The 24,455-nt window shown below is 44.6% G+C and overlaps 1 protein-coding gene across 1 annotated transcript in view; it reads right to left on the bottom strand.

The window, feature by feature from the left end:
* Positions 1 to 24,455, bottom strand: part of WNT2B (Wnt family member 2B) — a 335,720-nt gene that overhangs the window by 67,993 nt on the left and 243,272 nt on the right. Inside the window, exon 3 of the mRNA XM_078644465.1 lies at positions 229 to 506. Coding sequence (XP_078500591.1) covers positions 229 to 506 — 278 coding nt within the window. The remainder of the gene's footprint in view (positions 1 to 228; positions 507 to 24,455) is intronic.

Below are 24,455 nucleotides of genomic sequence, written 5' to 3'. Positions count from 1 at the left end.
ATTTGTACAGGTCTACTGAGGACAATAGATCATTTTAGAACTGACAGGGCTAGGTTTGGTGCCTCCTTAAGTGTGACTTAAGTATATACACCTTCTTGAAGTCAGACCCAGCCATGTCCTCCTACCTTGTGATGAAGCACATCACCTCCACTGCAAGATTACGTACCATTGATCAGAACACTGAGTGACCTTAAGATGGAATAATATGTATGTAAAGTCTGTACTTACCATCCTCCCACACCTGTTGTTGTGCAAGTTCATAAGTGCCCGGGCATCTTTAACTTTTTTTTCTTTGGCATACACAAATGCTCTGGCAAATTTTATTCCATAGTGTATATTGTCACTGCAGCCTCCCCAGTTAAATTCTCCTTTCTCATCTCGGTCTGTGCCAGTCTTCTTTGGGTCACAGTTGCAGAACTTAATGTCTCCTTGGCTGCAAGCCCTAGTGATGGCATACACTACGCCAGCGGATGAGATGGCGTATACGAAGGCTGCTTCTCTGCTACCTGTCAGATCAAAGAAGAAACAATTTGGGGGACTATGTTATTTTAGAGAATACAAACTTTAAATCCGAAAAATGTTATGTAGGCAACAACTGCAATGTAGTGTTTTACCAGTGCGCACAAAGTATAGCAAATGCATTTTTAAGGAAATTTGAACTCCGTGATTTATTCGTTAAATATCAGATTGATAGAATGAAGAATCACACAGAACATACTAGAGTTAGCCTAGCTGAAGGTTAAAGGATTCATAAAATTATGACTCTTTTTACCTTTAAATAGATATTTAAAGAAAACCTGTGCAAATCCTGGTCAGTGCAAAAAATGGCCTTTTGCTCTGATAAAAACTTTTAAAGTGATGTATTGACAAGTTTCCAATGTATGCCTAAAAGGAGGTTTCAGTTCAGCTGCTGTTGCGAGATTTTCATAAATGGGATCATAAAATGAACAGAGGAAAGATTCTGTCTGCGAGCAGCCTGTGTTTCCCACCTTTACTGAAATAAAATCTGGCCATGTGCCTATCCAGAATACAGCAGCTTTCGTCTTGGAGCCAGTCTTTTGTATTTGGACTGTATCCATCTGGTCTCGCTGATGAAAAGCAGGGCAAGGTTGTACTTTTTCATCTCTGCAGCCACCTGGGCTGTCTTGCCTGTCTCGTGCATGGTCCTCAAGTTTCGTGTCCTGATGGTGATGGTGCTGGTTGAAAGCAGGTATTCTGGACATGAGCAAGAGAATGCCCCACATACTCAGGCAGTAGCACTGATGCTAACACCAAGAGAACTCTGATTGAATAGGAAGCCCATGGTCCCAAAATTATCTCAGCGATGATCCATACATAAAAAAGAGGATCAACATGAATGTTATCCAGTGCTATGCACCTACAAAATTGCTGCAAAGAAAAGGAAAAAGTGCAATTTTACAAAAGACTCCAGTCCATCCTAGAGAAATGCTTTGAGAGAGACATCACCATACTGATGGGGGACCTCAATGCCAAGATAGGAAGCGACAACACTGGGTACGAGGACGTTATGGCCAGCCATTGCCTTGGGGACATGAACGAGAATGGTGAAAGGCTTGCAGATTTCTGTGCCCTGACTGGTCTGGTGATAGGCCATAGTGCATTTCCATACTAAAAAATTCACAAGGCAACATGGATGTCACCAGACCATTCAAAAGAGAACCAGATTGACAATGTCTGCATTGCAAAGAAGATCCGGAGGTCACTGCAGAATGTGAGAGTGCTGAGAGGAGCAGACGGGGCATCAGACCATCACCTTGTCTGAAGCTAAAGCTGACAAAACAATGAATGGATCTGACAAACCAATGCTAGTGATATAACACCACCCTCCTCAAAGATGCACAGAAATGGAGTGAAAACTCAGTCAACCTTCGTAACAAGTTTCAAGTCCTGCAAGAACTAAAGGATGGCAGAGACCCAGTAGAAAGCTAGTGGGAGAATATCAAAGAAACAGTGACATCAACCTGCCAGGAGGTACTGGGTCCCAAGAAACACCGAAATAAAGAATAGATCTACACCAAGACTCTCCGAAAAATCCAAGAGAGAAAGGGAAATACATCTGCAGTTACCAGCAGTCAAACAAGAGCAGAACAAGCAAATACTCAATGTGAATACACCAAAACCAACAAGGAAGCAAAGAGAAGCTTAAGAGCAGACAAGCAAAGATTCATCGAAGCCCAAAAATCAACAAGCTAATGAAGCTTGACAGAACCATACAACATAACAATTTTAACTCTCCGACAGATACAGCAAGCCAGAAAGACCTGTTAAAGACAAAGCTGGGAAGACAATCTTGGTTAAAAAAGGTCAACAACAAAGATGGATGGAGAACTTTGAAGAACTTCTGAACCAGCTCATGAACCATACGAATACACCACCGGGGTTTGCCCTAATCATCCCAACACATCTGGGCTAGGACATGAAAATAGACACAAACATGATGTGTGGGAAAAGATCTAAATGATTATCTGTGTAAAAAACAATCAATTAGTCCCTGCATTGGGAACCTAGCATTCACAAATCTACCCCAGATTGACTTTACTTTCAGAATGAAACTTTATATCTTTTTTTACATAAACATCAGAAAAATTAAAAACACATTCATTATTAGTAATTACTAATCCCTTCCTACCCATTCAATCTAGTGACGGTTGCGAAAAAGCACAAAAATATGTGCACAATCCGTATGGGAGATAGTCCAGAACATACCAGGGAGGATTACTTCCAACCGCCTCCCAGTCCCAATAGTGTGTATCCGAGTGTCTTGCATGTAACTTTTAGTTGGATGGGCATGAGGTTTTCACGTTTTGGCCCATTAAGTCGGGCCTCATCAGGACATGGGCAAAAGGAAGACCGCAATGATGTATGGGGGCAAAGAACCGGGCCACAGCCCAGCTGGGTGAGGAGTAGCCTCCTCACGCACTGCTGCACTAGGTGTTTCAAAACTGTCTTTAAAATCTAAGTAAAGTCTTTTCTTCCCAGGGAACGCACTTACTGGTGCTTCTGACCGATAGCCACACTTCTTATCCCAAAGATAACAAGGCTTGAATGCCGTGGAGGGCAAGGGCAATCACGGCAGCTCCTTTAAGAGAGCTGGAATATGCACACTCGATGCTACGGGTCCTACTTCCATGTCACGTGAACCAGCTCATGCAGCAGTCTCCACCAGACATACAGCCAGCTGACAAAGACTTGCCATTCAACTGCAGCAGACCAACCATGGAAGAAATACAGCAAGCCATAAAACATCTGAGAAATGGGAAGGCAGCAGGTCCCAACAAAATTCCTGCAAATGCACTGAAAGCAGACATTAAGGGGGAGATTTACAATAACTGGCGCATCTCTGTATATCAGCAGGGATGCAGCAGTTATTGTGCGTCAGGGCTCCGCCACCATGGATGCGTCGCATTTACAATGCGGCGCACCATTGGGCGAAAACTGACAGATGTGTCACACATGCGTGCTGTAATGTGGTACATTGCTGGAGTTGCATCGCAAGCGCGACGCAGCTCCAGCAAGGCTCGGGGGTGCCCTATCTATAACATGTTGCGTCAATCCTTACTCCTACTTCAAGCAGGCACAGGGTTTTGATGCAGCATGGGCTTAAAAGTGACTGAGTGAAATCTTGTAGATTTCACTCAGCCACTTTTAATGCCCGCGCCTGAACACCTACTTCTGGCGCAGGGCTTTACAACGTGACACAACTCCGAGATGCGTCATGTTTTAAATACCCCGCAGCATGGCGCCTCTTTTGCGCCGCTGCTGCGTCACAAAAGTGGTACAAAAGGGGGTGGTGATGGACAGAGCATCCGAATCAATCAAACACTCACACCCAGTCAAAAGATCTGGGTTTAATCCATCACCGTTCTTTAGCCCACTCTGCCACCCCAGTTCAGAAGCTTCCAAGGACCGGTTTCTGGCATTCCAGCCGTCTTCAGCCCGGCTTGCTTGAATCCAGTGGCAAAGTGAGCAAGGGACTCACGTCTGAGCATACCCTGCCACACTTATGGCAGCCAAAAGCGGTACAAAAGGGGGTGGTGATGGACGGAGCATCCGAATCAATCAAACACTCACACCCAGTCAAAAGATCTGGGTTTAATCCATCACCGTTCTTTAGCCCACTCTGCCACCCCAGTTCAGAAGTTTCCGAGGACCGGTTTCTGGCATTCCAGCCGTCTTCAGCCCGGCTTGCTTGAATCCAGTGGCAAAGTGAGCAAGGGACTCACGTCTGAGCATACCCTGCCACACTTATGACGGACAAAAGCGGTACAAAAGGGGGTGGTGATGGACGGAGCATCGGAATCAATCAAACACTCACACCCAGTGAGGGCTAAAGAACGGTGATGGATTAAACCCAGATCTTTTGACTGGGTGTGAGTGTTTGATTGATTCAGATGCTCCGTCCATCACCACCCCCTTTTGTACCGCGTCACAAAAGTGACGCAACGGCGGCGTAGAAGAGGTGCAAGGGGCTTGTAAATCTGCCCTTAAGACATCACAAATGGGCTAAGGCTACTAAGGGCTCAGCATCCTTCTCCTGTCATTGGAAATACCCAGTTTTTGGCGGGTGTGCACTCTAACGCAAAGTAGGAATGTCTTCCCTTTTAGTAATGAATCATAGCAACATCCATTTTTGCTTGACATTCACTTTTAATTTGAAGATGAGTAATTCCATATTCAGGAAATAGAGTGTACCGTTTGATGTGTGGTATTGAGTTTGAGAACAGCCAACATGTGTTTCGTTCCCTCTGGCTGATATGCCTTGGGCTTTCGCAAGGCTTGGAGAGTAAGAAAGCAAGTTGCGTCACGTCTTCATTAAAACAACAGTTTGAATTCTGTATTTATCTTTTCCCATGGTTTGAATTCCCCTCCAGTGTTTTTTAGCTTTGTGTTAAAAGAAAAGAGATAAAAAAAGAAAAGCCTCATACCAATAACGTTTCCATTCCCATTCACATTTTCTCAAAGGTTATTCTTCAATCCACAAATAAAACATAGAACCCACATCCAAATTAGAAATAAAGAAGCCATCCTGTTTTCAATTTTATATTACAATTACCATAGCAGTTTGGTACATACCATAAGCAACTCCATTTGCACCTTCCCACAACGAACCAAATATTGTTAAAAAATGCTCCACCTCCTAATAGGGAAGATCTAAATTGCTCCACCAATCAGGTACCCCAACATTCTTTCAAATATGACAAGAAATGTATAAAACGTGGAATGGACAAAAAGCTCCACTTAAGATTAATGCCAAATTATATGCAATGTATCCTTATGTTCAGAAATATTGCACTGATTTATGCACTATAATGTTATTCCAATATCGCTAAAGGCGCAAAAAGAGAAACATAAAAAAAAAATGTTTTAGAACACTTAGTGAACACAAACTTTTTCTCAAAACATCAAACACTCCGATCCAAACTAAGGAGGTGATTAGTATAGCGGGCGGAGCGTCACCGCCCGACAAAAGTCACCCCGGCGGATGGGAAGACCGTCCGCCGGGTTTCAGCCAGCAGGCAATCCGCCCTATTGCTTACCGGACGGAAAAGCACAGCAATACGATGGCGCTGCCTTGCAGGCACCACCATCCATATTACTATGATGGCGGAGAAGTGCCATTCCATGGCGGTGACTCCGCCATGGAAAGGCATGCGGTTTTTTCTTTGGGGGGCCCATTGCAGGCCCCCAGGTTGGTAGGGGGTGCACATGGGGGGTACTATGGTACCCCCCTGCATTTGGATGTACAAGGTGGCAGGCACGCATGGTGCCTGCCACGTTGTACATGCAAATGCGAGACATGCATATATTGCATTGTGGCGGGTGCTGCTTCAAGCACCACCCGCCACAATGCAATGTATGCAGGATGCCACCGCCACCATTGGGCTGGCATCCTAATAGCCGGTGCGGGACCGCCGCACCACTGGCAGCCGGTCCCAGCACCGCTAAGGTGGCTGGTGGACGTAAGTCTACATCGGCATCCTAAAGGCCCCTAGGATGCCGCACATAGCCTGGGAAATTATTCCACTATTCAAATTCCTTTCAGAACTGTCCTTGATCAAAAAGCGAACCCTATAGTCTCAACTTCTGCCGCTACAGCCATAAACCATTGAACTACCGCAAGATCTGGTGTTGACATCCAAATATTCCTCAAAGTTCACCTTTGATATCTATGGAAATATTGCCTTAGATTGCACCCGTCACTTATTTCTGATTATTAATGTTTCCACACCTAAAGTCAAAAGAGGCATTTGTCTTGTGAGCCCATTCTTATGTTAAGTCTGAGTTGCACCCCTATCGGGTCTGCCAAGCATTTCTACTACTAGAATGCCTATTGATATCCGTACCTTTCACGGCATCACCACTACCACTTGACATCGTTCATTAAAAAGCGATAGAAAACCAACCTGAATCTGCTCACAATAATAAACATTCATTTTTCCAACATGCAGCTACCATTCTTTATCTGAGCTCGAACCTATTGGATTGATTTCCCCGTTATAGGCATATACCACTACACTAATGCAAGGCTGTTTCATTACCATCTGAAATTCATAGTTATCAGTGTAACACAATTCTACGGTGCTACTATTTCTGGTGTGCTTACATATTTCTATGAGGTTGCTACAGAAAAATTCTAAAACGAAAGTGAAATTTCAACAAAATATAGCAAATGGAGGAGAAAGGGCAAGCAAGAAAGAAAGTTGAATTTAAGATTCAATCATAACAAAGACCGCCAATACATATATCGTCCAATTAACATTCTAATACATCGACCACCCTACTAGACCAGAAACAATTTTCCTATCGTCAAACTTCATAATAGGGTGTGAAATTCTCTGTCTACATTCACACCAAAGTCTACCGTACGTCCACCATATTTCATTCACTCCTAACCTTTGAATTCAGTTACCACTGCTGTGATGTGGTCTAATATGATCAATTCCCATGACAGTAATTCCAGACAGGTCATTAGCCACATGCACTTGTTTGAAATGTTTGTCAAGGGGGGACCTTTCATCACAGTTCCTAATGGCATTGATATGATTCTTGATTCTTGTTGGTCTAATTGTAAAACCCACATATTGTTTCTCACAAGAACAAGTAATAAAATATATGCAGAAAACTGTATTAAAATGAATAAAACTTCTAATATGAAATCTTTTTCAGAAAATGATTGTTGAGTGAAAGTGATTTGGAATTAATTTTCAATATAAAACTTAGCATTATGAATGTATAACCACACTGCCTACAAAACCGGTATCTAATTTAAAGTATCAATCTGGTTGGGCAGCAGTCCAGTAAATAGTGCGTGCACCAGGCCACTTTGATTCTAAGCCCATCCCGTTTTTAACTGCTTTATCTTAGTATTGTTTTTTTTTTACATGTTAGTATTCTTTGAAATACCAAAACAATTCTGTTAAAAAAGAAGATCCTCATGAAAGGTGACCTGAGTAACTGTTCATACTCTTATTTCAATCCCAGAAAAAGTGTTCAACAGAGTCATCCTAAACAGAATGAAGGACCAAGTCAGCGCTCAGTTGTGAGATCAGCAAGTTGGCTTCCACAGAGTTTGATCCTGTACAGACTAGCTTGTAACACTGTTCATGATCATTGAGCAGTTGATGGACTCCTACCTCTATGTTAACCTAATCAACTATGAGAAGACATTCGACAGCGTGGACACAGAGACTCTTTGGAACCTCCTATGCCACTACGGTGTGTCAGATAAACTCGTAAGACTCATCAAGCACTCTTCTGAGGGAATGACCTGCAAGATAGTCCATGGAGGACAACTTCCAAGTGAGGGCCAGAGTACGCAAGTTGCACTCACCTTTTCTCGTCCTGCTGGCCATAGACTGGACCACAAAGACATCTGCAGCTCTGACAGGAAAGGGGATCTAGTGGACAACTTGGATGCAGCACAGTGACCTTGACTTTGCAGATGACCTGGCTCTTCTCGACCAAACCCATTTACAGATTCTAGAGAAGACCGACATGGTGGCATCACAACTTGGCCTCAACATTCACATGGGAAAAACCAAGATGCCGAAGGCTAACATGGCAGGCACAATTGCAGCAGTGGCTGCTCCTCTGCTAAGGCGGAGGAGCATCGCCCCACTGCTGCAAAGCAGTGAAAGAAAGAACGAATTATAATAATACAAGGTTATTTCACACAAGGTTATTATCTTTGTATTTGTTCCATCTGCGCAGCTTTTACTCTGCTCTCAGAGGCATGCAATTACTGTTTGGCCGGCCCTCTGCGCACTTTGCATGTTCCTAATGCAGGCTGCATTACAGCCTGCGTGGAGAACATGCCCAGGCCACCATTCCCTGGCTGAGCGCCGATCCACGGTGCTCAGACCAATCACAACTCTGCGTTGCAGCATTGTGATTGGCTTAGGGGGGGGGGGCTGGCTGCTTCATATTCTGGCCCCGGAGAGGTGAGACTGAGACGATGTGCGGGAGAGCGGTGAGAAGGCACTTTTTAAACTTTTTTTATTTTGCATCAACCCCTCGGCACTCCAGATCCGTGCTGGCCGCTATTGGAATGTAGTCATTCTTGCAGGTAATGTACTGGAAGAGGTTGAGGCCTTCACCTACCTGGTCAGTGTAATAGGCAAGGCAAGGCAAGAATTAGCAAAGTGAGGGCTGCCTTCGTACAGCTAAAGAAGATCTGGAGCTCAAAGGTCCTAACGCTGCAAACCAAGATCAGGCTTTTAAACACCAATGTAAAATCAGTCCTTTTTATGAAGCAGAAACTTGGAGACAACAGTGGCCACCACCAACAAAGTCAAGATCTTCATCAACACCTGCCTGAGGAAGGATCTTTTAACCTCCTGCTCATGAAAAAATCATGAAAAGGCCCTGGGGCTGGATAGGTCACACCGTCCACAAGCCCGCATCAAACATCACTAGGCAAGCCCTGACTGGTAACCCTGAAGGGAAAAGGACAAGAGGAAGTCCAAGAAACACCTGGTGCTGAGGCTTCAAGGCTGACTGCAAGGAGATGGGTTACACCTGGAGTCAGATTGAAAGAAAAGCCCAGGACAGAGGTGGCCTTAACATCCCCAAACGCCTCTTGGTCCGGGATGGGATTCGTTCCCTTCACTGGCTCACCGTGAAAATAGGATTACTTTTACAGCTTTCTGTACAGCGTTCTTAGCCGTGAATCAGAAAGGTCCTAGTCAACTTAACTCATTCTTCTATTGATGCACTTCTAGCAGGCTTCTTAAATCTTCCTTCCATAAAAAGGTAATAATTCCCACATTTTGGAACGCCAGATGGGGTGGTCGCTCTATCTCGGTGGCTGCTGCTAAATTATAGAACATCCTTCCCGTCCACATCTCTGGACTTGACTTGTTATCTGTTTTTAAAAAACAACTGAAAACGTGGCTTTTCTCTTCCCAGACCACTTAGTCATCCTCTGCACTACTACAGACTGCTATGTACTGTGTTGTAATGAGGCGGGGTCCGGTTCCATGGTAAACTCAGGATGGTATTTATTAAGATAGAGGGTTCAAGATAAAGCTACAGAGAGCCCCACCAGCAGCAGCCTTCTGCTGCTCAGCCCATTCTCCCAACTGATAAACACACTCACTCAACATTCCACAGCATCATCCACCCCAACATTCCAAACCACACTCACACTGGCTGAGCAGCAGGTACAACACTTCTCCCTTCCTCATATTAAACAAAAAATACAATGCAATGATACACGTGAAAAGCACATTAAAGAGAAAATAACATGCACATAAATCTGAAAAGGTACCAATACAAAGACCTGAGAATGGTTGTGGGCAAACCAGAAAGAGTGGAAAGTAAGGAAAACACAGTACAGTGGGCTTGCAAGTTAACATCCAAAAATGCAACCCATTCTCCCAACTGACAAATACACTCACCCAACATTCCACAGCATCATACACCCCAACATTCCAAAACACACTCGCACTGGCTGTGCAGCAGGTACAACATACTGCCTTCCAAAGCCCTCTTACACCTTCTGGTATAGTGCACTACAAAATCTGTTAACATAACTTAGCATAACATGACATAACAAGGCAGGCCTGTCTCCATAGATACCAATCACAACTCATCAATTGAAATATAAGTGTCCTACTCCCTGTCACGCATCCTGTTTCAGTTTTATTTTTATGGAATGACCAAGGCAGCCATGTTTGGAGATGTGAGTCTGAAGATATGGATTTTGTTTTTTTCCAGCGAAGGCTGCGGGTAGGGGTAGGCCTTCACCTCATCAGTACACTGCTACAGTGTTAGAAAAGCTGTGGGAGTGGTTTGCAGTGTGTGGCATGGTTTAGCCAGTCATGATAGTGTCTCACTGGTCCAACATTGTCAGGGCTTTCATTCAGGGTCATAGGCTGGAGAAACATCAATTCATTGGCAGCGATGACACAGAGAGAGTATCCAGACTCTCTAAGTGCGTTGGAATGCTGTACGAGGACCAGTAAGTTGCTATGTGAACATGGAATTTATGAAATTTTGCAGCCTTTCCATATTTTCTTACCATTGACTTTAGGAGATTGGGGCTTTTATTAGTGGCAAGGGAAACTCAAGTTTCTCCATTGGCGCTAATTTAAGCTGGCACTTCTTTTTACGTAAAGCCTTTTCTCAGACAGGGTGTTATCTGTTTCTGGCATCAATGGAGGGGAAGAAAACTTCAAGGGTGAGGCAATTCTCTCTATGTTCCTCTTCTGAGGAGGAGGAGCCAGTACCTGCGGGAAGAAATAGGAGTTTAGGGTCTCCAGCCTTTTCACCAAATGTTCCTTTGTTAATGACAGCAACAGAGGTGCAGACAGTGTTCTCAGGGGCAGTCTCCAAGGTGCCTGCTACAAAAGACAATGACATGACGAAGAATTCCAGAAGTTTAAAGTCATGTAGCACAATCTCCCAGGATGGGTCATCTTACTCAGAATAAGAGTTGTCCAGCACCTTCTAATCAGGGAAATACATACGAAGAAAAGAGGTACCTGATGTGCAGCACATCAGGGACAATCTGGGGTTCCTCGTTTTCTACTCTTGAAGAGGAGTTTTTTTTCCTCAGTATGATACACCTCTATAGTTTGCCATGCCATTACACAAGCATTCATAGAGTGTAATGGCACCTAATAAAAATCAATACATCATATTATGTACAAATGATATTATACTCAAAGTACAAAAATGAATGTAAGGTCTGTGTTCAATGTTGACGAATTTTTGATCCCTGTGAGGGTCTTGGATTCCTCTTCGGATAGCGCAGCCTGAGGAAGAGACAATATGTCATCAGAACCCTGTGATGGAGATGATGGTCAATATTACACATGTAATCTATTATATATTTTTTTACGTTGTTAATTTTAGTACCGTTAGCATCAAAACTATTTTTGTAAAATGGAAATTAAACGCAGTTTGTTAAATGCCATAATATGTTGTTTAATTATACAAAGTACAACGCATAGAAATGTATTCAATTATTTTGTTAGGAAGAGGGTATTTGATAATACATGATTTGCTGTTTTAAGAAACAAATTTGTTGTAAAACTGAGATGTTTTGAAGCTGCTCTCTGCAACATGAAATTTAAACTGGGTCCTGCTTGCAAATAGAATTTTTAGACTTTTTCAGATAGAATGCAGATTAAACATAGACCAATGAAAAACCCTGTGAGTGTGTGCTGATTCTTTTACTATTTATATGTATTTTCATGCTTGAATACTAATCGGCATGTGAATTACCCCATGCCTCTATTGGAGGAAATCCATATATCACATTAATGCTAACATCTCTGCAGATTACTGAAAATATTTGTAGAGTATAGGACTCTGAGCACTCTACCACTGCTAACCAGCGATAAAGTGCATGTGTTTCTTCCCTAACATGTGTAAATGGTGTATACCTGACTGACATATTTAATTTACTTATAAGTCCCTTGTAAGTTCAATGCTACCAGTGGACTTTAGCACTGATTGTGCCACCCAAAGAAGTAGCCTTTCAAACCTGTCTCAGGCCTGCCACAGCAGTGCCTGTGTGTGCAGATTACTGTCAGTGCGAGTTGGTTTCAAAACTACTTGCCAAGTCTTAAACTCCCCTTTTCTTACATATAAGGTAGGCCCTAGGTAGCCCTAAGGGCAGGGTGTTCTGTAAGTAAAAGTTAGGACATGTACTTTTATGTTTTGCATGTCCATGTAGTGACAAACATCCTATTTGTTTTTCATTCCTGAGAGGTCTACTCCTCTTATGGGTTAGCATTAGGACTTCCTTGATGCACTTTTATGCTGTAATTCCTGATAAGAGAGAAGTAGCTTATTCATGTTTCATATGTTTGGAGTTATATTGATAAATCCTACTTACTGGTTAAGTTGAACTAAACATTACTATTTTAGAAATGCCACGGCATCCCCCTTTTTTCCCAGCGTTTTATTTTTATTATTCGGCAGTTTAATCCTTAAACAGTCCCTCGTTGCTGTTACCCGACATTCGTTACGATTAATTAACACCGAAAATGGACTCGTCACTCGTGGTTACACATGGAGACGAAAACGCCGATTGCTTGAGCTCATCACTTTTGCGAGTAAGTTTCTCTCCAGTTAATTTGTGGACATTGACGAACCAGCCATTCACGTATTTTGCGCATCATCTAGAATAACTTTTTATTTATTTTTTGCAGTCACCGTTTCTACAGGACTTTAAACGGAGACAAGATCGCTGTTTCATTAAGCATTCTGCCCCCGCGAGTAAGTTGATCGTCAATTAATTTTCAACTATAGATTAAACGGCAACCTACGCATTTCGAGGATTCTTTAGAATGATTCCTTTTTTTTCTTACAGTTGTTGTCTCCACGGGACCCCATTACTTGAATACTTCAACAAGTGTTCAGTTCACGCAGGTCAGTTATATTGAATACACAGCTTATGTTAATCCAATCCCTTATTTTTTATAAACTAAAAACTTAACAGGTTCTACCTATATCTCTAGGTTGCCATTTCAACCCTTTAAACACCTGTTGCCACAGGTAAGCCCAACACTATGGGGCAATATTAAAAATCAGTATATTCTTGTCAACAATTCTTAAATGTCGCATATCTCTATTTCGTATACAGATCCCAACAGTGTTGAATAAATGACACTCCGCGTATCCTAGTTTATCAATATTTTTCAACTAGGTAAGAATACACTATTTTTACATTTCAAAATAATCAACTAGTCCTTAAAAAAAAAAACCATCAGAAGTTCTAAACTCAGTCAGATGTATTAGTGTAACTAATGAATATTGGCTTTATCATAGCAGTATATACCAATACCCGCAAATGACTATAGCTAGTGAATATAAACGCCTCTCTCTTTTGAAAAAACAATGGCATCAAACTAATATGGTTCTTTTATTTTCTTTATTCTCCTCTTTTCGATAGCACCCCTGACGAAGGAACATTACGTTCCGAAATGCATTGGGTCATGTATTGAAATATATTGGGGTTTCAAATATAAAATGTAATTTCTATATTGCAATGAATTTGTAAAAATGAATGTATATTGAATTTGTTTATCTCACATGTTTAACATGATTAAAATGTTATAATGGTATACCTCTTTTTGTTGATGCATGTCGGAGTCCTAGCCGCTATCAGGGGCTAGGCCACTTTCACTTTGAGAAAGTAGACATTTCTCTGCACTTACTTCTCTTTGTGCCTGACAGGCTGTCTTCAATACACGTCTGGGGAGGTTGACGGCTACACTTTGTGCATTCCCTCATACTCCTTAGACAGCCACAACACAGGAAGGATAGTTGTGCCTGAGTACCCATCTACACACATCTGCATTCTTATAGCAATCCCGGGGCAGGATAGGATAGGATAGGATAGGATGTTGATTTATAAAGCGCGAATTGTTGCCCGGGGGCGTCCAAGCGCTGAAAATACCAGGACCGACCAGATAGACAGCAGAAGGAGGAGGAATTAGACTGGATGAAATTGGAAAGTTTTCAATTGTTTGCGGAAAGTCGTGAGATTAGAGTTGGATCTTAGGTGCAATGGGAGGGAGTTCCAGGCCCTCGCCGCGTTGTAGGCGAAAGACCTACCTCCAGATCTGGATCTCCTTACTCTCGGAGTGACTGCCAAGAAGGACTGGTTGGATCTTAGATTCTTATTGGGCCTATAGTGATGGATTAGGTCCTGTGTGATCATAGGGCCAGAATTCCAGAAGGACTGGTGGGCTATGCACATGGCTTTGAATAAGACCCTTTGGCGTACTGGTAGCCAGTGAAGAGAGACCAGCCCAGACCTAACTGACTGTCTGCGAGGGATGTCAAGTAGCAGACGTGCGGCGCAGTTCTGCACAATCTGTAGCCTCCTCAAGGTGGATTCCGGGGCTCCGAGATAAAGGACGTTATTAAAATCGAGACGAGATTGAATCAGGCCTTGTACCGCTGCTTGCTTGGCTTCCATGGGGAGGATGGAAGGGAATGACTAACACTTCACTTAAATAGGCTGTGTCCTGTCCCCACACAAAGGCCTGATTTGATTTGGTTATTTGTAAAGTACGAGCATCCTGGCGCAGTGCGGAGAGGATAAAGGGGAGACAGGGAGTCATGCTGGGTAATTAGTGAAGAACACAGTGCATCCGAGGATCCAAAGATCCAGGTTGTAATGTCTTTCCTATATTGTGTTTCTGATTCTATCAGCCTTAGTTGTATTGGCGTGAGGTTCCCTGCTCAGGTTCCTAGGACTGCCAGAGATTTGCCTCCTTTTTTTTTGGACATGTAAACAGGTGCTTTGAGGAGATTAGCTGAGGAGGATCTGAGGGTCAGTAGTGTAAGGCGTAAATCTGCTCGCTAGATACTTGGGTCCGGAGCTTCTGAAGGTTCTGAAAGTGATTAACAGTACCTTGAACAAGATTCTTTTATGAATAGCCAACCAATGTAAGGTTTTTAAGGATGCCGAGGCAGATGATTTGCGGGGTAGTTTTAGCACTAGACGCTCCGCTGCATGTTGTACAACCTGTAGTTTTTTAAAAACAGTGTTAATTAGTGTCTGCGAGCAGGCTGTTGCAGAAGTTTAGTCTAGACAAGATGAGTGCTACTGCCACTGTCTTTCTTGCAGAAAAGGGAATGTAATCAAAATGTTTTTTAAGGGTTTTAATGAGGTTGAAGCAAGTCCCAGCTACAGCAAGTGCTTGAGGTCGAAATGAGAGAGAGGTAGCGAATTTTACCCCCAGATTCTTAGCTACTTCCACTGTGTTAGGTGCGGCGGGCACATCTTCTGGCCACCATTGGATTGGTGCAAAAGGATTTTCCTTCCCTATTAGCAGAATTCTGTTTTATCTGTGTTACATTTGAGATGATTATATTTCTTTCAACGGATTACCTCTGTTTGGCATAGCTTAAAGTTAAGTTCTGCTTTATTGTGGTCTTTAGCTAATGGCAGGATCAGCTGCGTCTCATCTGCATAGGATGTTAAAGGAGGATATTAGCGAAATAAGTGGGCCATGTAGACGTTGAACAAAAGGGAGCCCATGGATGAGCCCTGTGGGACTACTGAGGTGATAGCACGTTCGGTTGAAAGGAATGGTGCTACTGCTTGTCTTCGACTAGTCAGAAAGGATTTTATCCAGGCCGAAGCAGTGCCCGATATGTCGCAATTTTTTATCCGGGCACGATTTGTTGCAATTTTTTATCTGGGAGAGGACAATATCTTTAAATAGTGTTGAATGAGGCCAACAAATCTAATAAGATCATCACCGCATTTTTCCCTTTGTCCAGGGCAAATTTCAATGTGTCCACTATTTCTAGTAGTGCCGATTCCGTTGACTGCTTGGAGCGAAAGCCTGACTGACAGGGGTGTAGTATCTTGGCATTCTCAAGAAAGTTGTTTAGCTGATTGTAGACCAGTCTTTCTGTAATTTTGCCCAGGACAGGTAATAAAGATATGGGGTGAAGGTTGGAGAGTGTCACAGGTCCAAGGACTGTTTTTTAAGAGGTTTGACCATTGCTAGATTACATTCTGCAGGGATTGTGGCTGTGGCTAGAGATGAGTTAACTATATTGTTAATAACTGGATTAATGATGTCATTGATCTTATGAATTACTATGGGTGGGCATGCATCAAAAGGCAAGCCAAATTTACAAGCAGTATTGACTTGATGCAACTGTTCATGTGGGATTTTTTTGGAAGACCTGAAGGATTGGTCCTGTGTGGGTGGAATCAGGTTCAAAATCTAGGCTCAATGTGGATAGGTTGGAGAATTATTTTTAAATGGTGAGTATTTTTTGCTCGAAGAAGATAGAAATCTGATCACATAGTTTCTTTGATGGGGGGAGTTCTTTGATTAGCGTTTTTGGATTTGTGAAGGACTTTACAATGGAGAAAACTGCTTTCTGGTCTTTTTGTGCATCTAGGATCTTTTTTGAGAAGTACTCTTTTTTTGCTAGCTTGATTTGAAGATGGTATTTTTACCTACTTATTTTGAAGAGGTTTAATTGGTCTAAGGTGTAGGTTCTTCTCCACCTTCATTCTAGTTGTTTGCAGCAGAAGTGGAGCTCTGCTAATGTGGATTTGAACCAAGGTTCTGAAATTTTGGCTTTTGGTTTGTTGGTGGGTTGTTTTAAATGTGCTAGCTTGCTACCAATGGATGTAATCCATGTGTGGAAGAGTTGGGTGTCCTGTCGGGTGTTTCCTGACAGAGTGGGGATGGATGCGCTTGCCCTGTGTGGCAAGTCAGTTTTTGCAACCATCCTGGCCCAATTACGACTTGGTAATGAGACGGACGGATATTTGATTGGAGGGGTACTTGTGTCTGAGGTATTGATGTTGAATGGAATTAGTGAATGGTCGGACCATACTTGAGGGACTGGAATATTAACAACTAGTGAGGTGACGTTAGAGCATACTCCATTAAGAGTGAGAGAAAGTTCTCTACGCCTTGTTCATTTTAGAAGTCTAGATGGAGATTGAAGTGCCCTAAAAGTGTAAAATTAGAGTATCTGAGCGTAAAGTGGCCTAATGTATCTTCTATTCCAGGCTAGTGCCTGGCGGGTGATAGATCAGAGCCCCAGTGAAGGAGGAGGAGGCATTCAGTTTAAAGCAAAAACCCAGACGTTCCGTGCCTTTCAGGTTGGTAAGATCAAAGTTTGTACATTGAAAGATTTCCTGGAAAATAATAGCCAATGTCCCTCCTCTTGATGTGTTTCTGTCTTGTCTACAGATAGTGTATTGATGGGTGAGTGCTTGTACTCTATTGAGGTTACACCAATCCTTAAGCCATGTTTCAGTAATAAACAGGGAGTACAGTTGTGGCTTGACAATTAATACTTTGATTTCTTGAGCGTGTTTTCACAAACAAGATGCATTGATGAACCCCCTTTAGCTGTTTGTTAGCTGGTGTGTCATACATCGATTTAAGTCTGATGTATGTGAATTTGAGTTCCCTTCTACATTTGAGACATGTTAATGGGTCAGTAATTTTACCAGGTGGCAGGCTGCAATCACATTCCCCATCTATATTAAACGTATTTAGATTTAATGACATTGCAATACCTGGGGGAGATTGGCAGCATGGCTGACGCTGGCCGCGTTACGGTCTGCTGTGCGCATCCGCTGCGCGTGTCCATGTTGACATTCTCATTAAGTACTAGAGCCTGCCAACCACTAGAATGCTAAGACCCCCATGATGGCAGCTTAAAACTGGCTTTTTTTCCCCTCTTCCCTGAATGGGAAGTGTGGTAAAGTGCTGGTTGCTAGTGAATCACGATGAGGAAAACACCAACGGAGCACCCACAACCCGAGGACTCCGCGTGTTATGGGAGCAATTCAAATTATGAAGTATCAACAGATTCAAGGTAAACAATATTTCCTTCCACCGATTACCTCCTACAGATACCCTGGCAGACAGGACTGGTGAGAAAGGGTGACTTTAAAGCAGCTTTGGGGAGCTGCTTTAAAGTCACCCCCAACATCAAAGGCACTTTTGGGTATTAGCACTGTGTCTATGACCCCATAAAATCAGACACTACTAGACTTGTAACTGAAGCTCGCCAGAAGACTGCTTTACTGCTTTAGGGAGTCAAATGGACTGCTGATCTGGAAGGCTTGTTTTTCTGTTTGCTGCCCTGATGCATGCTTCTCTCTGCTGAAGGAGAGCTGGACTATGCCTTCCCTCCAAGTGATCTCCAAGGACTTGCTGGCTTGCCTCCTGTTTTCTGAAGCCTCAGGGGCACAAAATACTTCCTGTAATTTTGCTGGTGCTGCTAGACTCGGCCATCTGTGAGTCCTACCCTTTCCTGAGGTGCCTTTCTCAGTTCTGGGCCTCAGAAGTGGGGTCTGCAGCTGTTTTGCTACAAAATCGATGCATCGTCAACACTGCGCCAATCAGAACTGATGCAGTTCCCTTCGACACTGACGCAGTGCCGATCTGGAGATATCCCTGTATGGCTCGAAGATGAAACAGGACCCGACTGCAAGGTTCAACAACGACGTAGTGCCGATCCACCCTCCTGACTGTGTGGTTCGACGATGATGCAGCCCCGATCTGAGGTCTGAAATGCAAGACTCAAATTTGACACATCCACCCAACTGTGTGAATCGGAACCGACGCATCATACTGTCGATGACGGCTCTTTGCTCCATCCAAGGTACTTTCTCTGCGTGGGTCCTATAGCCAGCCTGCCCTCCATTGCGGTCAGCCTGAACTTTGGATTTACCCCAGTCTAGTGCGATCAAAAGTAACCTCTTAGCGTTATTGACTTCTAAGTAAGCATGGGCGGATTTTGCGGATCCACGATTCACGAATTTGCGGATTCACGGATCGTGGATCCGCAAAATCCGCGGATTTTGCGGATCGGCGGATTTGGGGGCGGGGCTTCCTCGAGTGTGTGGGCGGGGCCAAACGGACGGGGCTTCCATGCGAGCGCACATGCCTCTTGTGTATACAAAAGGTCAGAGACCGATCAGAGCAGCAGATTAAGAGACAGAAGCCCCTGGTCACAGGAACAGCAGGGGGATTGCACACGTGAAAGCCAAAGATGCAAATGCCTCTGGCCTGCATCACAGCGGATTTCCGATGGTATATTTGGGAAGAAGGCACATCTGCCCAGCCTCCCAACGCTCACGATTTTTTTTGGGCTGATGAATGAGTCACTGCATTTGCGCTTCAACTAGTTCCAGCGACCAAGTGTGTGTTACTACTATGCAATCGCGCCGAAGTGCGCAGGGGTCCCTTGAGTGAAATGTCCATCATAGTGGGTAAATGGCGGGAAGACGGGCGGGTGCACACCTCGAGTGTGTGGGTGGGGCCAAACGGACGGGGCTTCCATGCGAGCGCACATGCCCCTTGTGTGTATACAAAAGGTCAGAGACCGATCAGAGCAGCAGATTAAGAGACAGAAGCCCCTGGTCACAGGAACAGCAGGGGTATTGCGCACGTGAAAGCCAAAGATGCAAATGCCTCTGGCCAGCATCACAGCGGATTTCCCATGGTATATTTGGGAACAAGGCACACCTGCCCAGCCTCCAGAACGCTCACGATTATTTTTGGGCTAATGAATGAGTCACTGAATTTAAGCTTCAACTAGGGCACATATTTATTCAAGAAGACACACCATGTAAATAATTTACGATGGCGCCGGCAAGCTGCCAGCGCCATCCTGCAAAAGTTACTTAATTAGCTTCAACAGGAAGCTCCAACTGATACAATAAAGCAGGCGCTCCAGCCCCTGCTTTATCTTATCTGTTAGAGCTTCCTGTCGAAGCTAATTAAGTAACCATTTGAGGATGGCGCTGGCAGCTTGCCGGCGCCATCGTAAATTATGCAGGCTTGAACTTTTGACCGCAAAATCCGCTCCGATCGCGGATTGCGGATTCTCGGTAAATTCGCGAGAGTTCGCGGATCGCGGATTTACCGAAAATCCGCAAAATCCGCGATCGGAGCGGATTTTGCGCTCATGCTTACTTCTAAGCACTATGTTTGGATTTAATCTTTAAAAAGTCACATCTCTACTTCTACTGATTGGATTTTCATTGTTTTGGTCTTGATTTACTAAGATAACATTCTCTATTCTTACAAAGCTGTGTGGAGTCTTTTTGCATTATATTCATTGTGTTACTGTGAGTTGCACACATACTTTCACATTGCCTTTTTAGGTAAGCCTGACTTGTCTTTGCCAAGCTACCAGAGGGTGAGAATTGGATTTATTTTAGTGTGCACTTAGCTTACCCTGACTAGAGCGGTGGTTCCTGCCAGGCCTGGGTGCATACCTCAGCTAACCAGGAATCCTATTTCTAACACTGCAATACAGGTGTTGAAAACGCTGTGTGTTCCTTTAAAAATATGAGTTGAGGTGACTTTATTGTTCCAAAACCAAATAACCACTCCAATAACCTAGGTATGGATAGCTATACAACTATGGCACCTCCAAATGCATTGCTTATGACATCACAGGCCATGATTACATACTATGTCGAGGTGTCACAAGGTGCATGCATATTTGATGAGGAGGGGAGTCCAGATAGCGTCGCTTCAGGAGACCCATCTCACTAAACAAGAATGTATTGTTGAAATTGGCAATGTATATACACATAAGCGGCGTTCATTTGTGTTCACTGTACCCCTTGTTGTAAGCAGACCGGATATCGCTAAAACCCTGACTGTGTTATCCCGCTAGCATAGACCCATGCACACACGTACACGACAGCCATTTTAGGTATCATGGTCTCCCTGTTCACGATCGCCCGTCAGCACACTTCCCTGACCCTGAAAACTTCCCCCCCATGCACCCTGACTGCCCCCGCTCTCACATGCACAAGTCATGAGCCCTCCCCTCCCGCATGACTCTGTCTCTGAGAATCGCACCCCGCGCCTGACCAAACCCCTCCTGTCCCTCCATGAATACCCCTCCTTTGATGACCTCTCCGTCTGAACCTAATTGTTTGCACGGACCGCTGGTCATCCCTTAGCCTGAGGATACAGTTCATTGCCCACTACTGTATGCACTCGCCTCTCTTGAAAGGAACCACTATTGATCATGACCACCCCACCCCCTGAGATTCGATCAGGAGCACACATTCCAATGGAATCAGCAGAACACTCAGCTGCGTGACAGCCCCCTCCTATTGCATGAAGGATAAGGGCCCCTACTGTAGCCACGTGTTGGAATACCTTCATACTACACAATGTATTGATTGTAATAAAAGGATGCCTGTGTGCCACGAACCTGTGTATAAAAGGCGAAGCCTCAGAGAAACTTGTTAGAGCACCTCCCGAAGACACTCTGCGAGTGTCCCAAATGACATGCTCTCCTCATGAGTAATAAACTCTGTTCTTGTTTTCCTGCCTTCAGCGCCCGTCTCTTTATTTGGTAATTATTCAAGATGGAAACGAAGAGTCGCCCTGCACCAGCAGCCTGGGCATCGGGTGCGATCGGGGCAGACTTTTCTACAATTGGCGTCTCAAACGCGGGGCCCATCAGCGACATAAGGTCCGGTAAGAGAGGTCCAGACGATGGGGTGAACATCTAAATGATTGGAGTATACCTGCCTTGAGAGGGCCCTCGTCCGGCTGCCGATTGAATGAACTTCACCGATTCCGAACGGACCTCTCTCAAGTGACCTATTGTCCTGACTGGAATCCCACAGGACTGCTGCGGTAAAAACATGGAGAAAGAGAACGATCGGGCGCTGGAAAAAGGAAGGCGAAGAACTGTCCACATGGTCCGGTCCGGGTAAGGTCGTGACACACGACGAATTGCGAAATTGATTGATTGATTGTTTGAAAATACTAGTATTACTTATTGATTGTTTCTGAGAGATTCTCTATTTGCAAACAAGCACAGAGTCGCCATACTCTGTTTAGTCTTTGCAGATAGTGAAGGATAGGTAATGCAGACTTTTGTCCCCATTGTAATCCGTCATACCTATTTTTCTCCCCATTGATTGATTGATTGAATCGAGCATTGAATTGTTCGAAGTTGGTTCCCTTAAGGATCTTCTCTGCCGGCAAACGGGGAAGAATAGGAATATTCTCCCTCCCTTTGCCGGTAGTGAAGGGTAGGTAACGCAAACCTTTAACACGTCGTACCTATTTCATTCCTCATTGATTGATTGATTGACCGAACATTGACTGTTTGGAATTGGTTCTTTTTGGAGGTATTCTCTATTTTTGCAAACGAGCACAGAATCGCCATACTCTAGTCTTTGCAAGTAGGGAAGGGTAGGTAATGCGGACCTTTGTCCCCCGTTGTAATCTGTCATGCCTATCTACTCCCCACTGATTGATGCACCAGTCTCACCCGGACCATTCACTAGAGGAAGGTCATCTGGCCCGACCAGAGAGCACCCCTAGTGAAAAGGACATATACAATAATAGCGAAGTGATCACTATATCCTGTTAACAGAAACTTTAGCATGGAACAACCTGGAAAGAAAGGAATAGGAAAGCGAAAATCAGTAGGCCACTGATGAACTTTTTATTAAATAACGAACAAGGAAACGATAACAATACTTAACGATAAAACCTATGAGTGTCCTAGAAACAAGAAACGTTAGAAAAAAGTCCGTAATAAGAAACCTGAAAACAGTAAGAGAAACCAAGCGTGACATTGCAACGGTCACAAGGCAACGAGGTTTCATTGCCCCTCACTGCCCCAAACATGTCTGTCCCACCGCCTGCCACGCCCAAATAACGGCAACTTGGGAAAGATACAAAGCAACAGACATCCGCCCCATTCTGGAAACTTCCAAAGTGCAACAAGTTTACGGCTACGCCCAGCCGGAAACAACACATATAGGGCGGGTCCTGCTGCCAACAGTCGGCTGGAAGATCATCACGTAGGGTGTAGCCGGAGGAGAGGCCGAGGCCAAAGGGACCCGGCCAAGGGGATTGCTACGACAACCCTGGAGAGTTGCAGGGGAGGGAATGTCCGTGTCCTCGACCCTCCCCTCCCTCTCCCAGTCCAGCCACCATCAACCAGAGGCCGAGGCCGACGGGGTCCGGCCACGGTGGCGGTAACACTGGAGAATTGCAGGTTGACCCTCTCTCTCTTTCCCAGTCTGGACCAGCATCCATGGAGGGCCTGGGAGTGGAGAGGCCACTCAGGCGCCACTTCTTTCTTTTCTCCTCCGTAATGGCAGCGACAACACGCCAGGCGCCACTTCTTTCTTTTATAATGGCTGCGACAACTCTGGGGGGGATGTCTTGCACATGCCACCGACCCCCCCCCTCGTCCTCATCGCCTGGTCCGGCCATAACAAATATCAAGCGAGAGGCCGTGGGGTGCGCTGGGAGGGAGAGGCGGTGCGAACAAGCCTCTCCCGCCTCCCCAGGTGGAGGCTTCCCAGCTGCACCCTCAGCGCTCCAGGCGCCCGGAAAAGGGTTCTTCCACTGTGGCGATGCTGCAACGCCTCGCCCGGCAGGGTGGAGCCCGTCCGCTCCTTTGACCCCGCGATCGCCGGTAGTTGCCGAACTTTCAAAATGGCGATCGACCTGGCAAGAGCGGGCCCAGCACGAAGGAATGGCCCGGTCTGTTGGTGACTCCACCACCATAGTTCTCCACAACCTTGAAGATTCTAGAGGAGCCGCGGGAGTCCCCGACTCCCGCAGATATCCCCGATGGGGAATGACTGCCATGAGTGCCCTCGGAACGACGGTAATGTAGCCGCAGGACGTCGGCGCTCCCATGCTGTCGCCAGCCTCAGTTTGAATGACTAGAATCCTGCAGACTACAGTTCGGATCAGTTCCGGTGAAAGCACAGTATGACCCGGTAGGAAAACTGTTGCCTCCCTCCCCTTTTGACTGATGGTTCAGACCACCGACCCTTTCTTTTGCCCTTTAACGGAACTTTGGACTGCCAAAGGAAGCTCTGGGCCAACCACGAGTTAGTAGAGATTTAGACTATGCCTGGTTCTGCCTGACTGCACCCAAAATGGCGCCGATGCAAATGAAACTCTCAACTCCTTATTGTACCCCGATTGCTCAGCCTTGATGTCATAGGATATGTATGAAGTTTTTTAAACATATAGATTGATATAGAATGTGTACTGGTTATGAGTTCGGACAATGGATTGACATAGGATGTATACTGTCAGCTCGGAAATGAATTGATATGAGATGGATACGGGTTATATGTTCGAACAAAGAATTGATATTGGATGGGTACTGGTTATGTGTTCAGATGGTAAATTGACATCCGATGGGTATTGATTGAACATTCGGACAATGAATTGTTGTTGAATTTGGCGCATCATGATTATTGAAAGTTCGAAATTTCGATGCTTATGATATTCGCTCACACTAAAGATTCAATATGATTTTTATTGCACTTGGCGCACTTTTTATGAAATAAACGACCACCGACTCCACTAAAGTTTTTTCTAATAAAGTATCCCCACATCTACAGTTCCAGCCTGCTCCGTGGCCGGCCCACGGGGTTGTAGGCCCATATTTATGCACTGACA

This window comes from Lissotriton helveticus, chromosome 5_1 (assembly GCF_964261635.1).
Source record: "Lissotriton helveticus chromosome 5_1, aLisHel1.1, whole genome shotgun sequence".
Taxonomy (NCBI): Eukaryota; Metazoa; Chordata; class Amphibia; order Caudata; family Salamandridae; genus Lissotriton; species Lissotriton helveticus.
The sequence above is the reverse complement of the archived record's forward strand: the minus strand, read 5'-3'. Positions and strand labels throughout refer to the sequence as shown.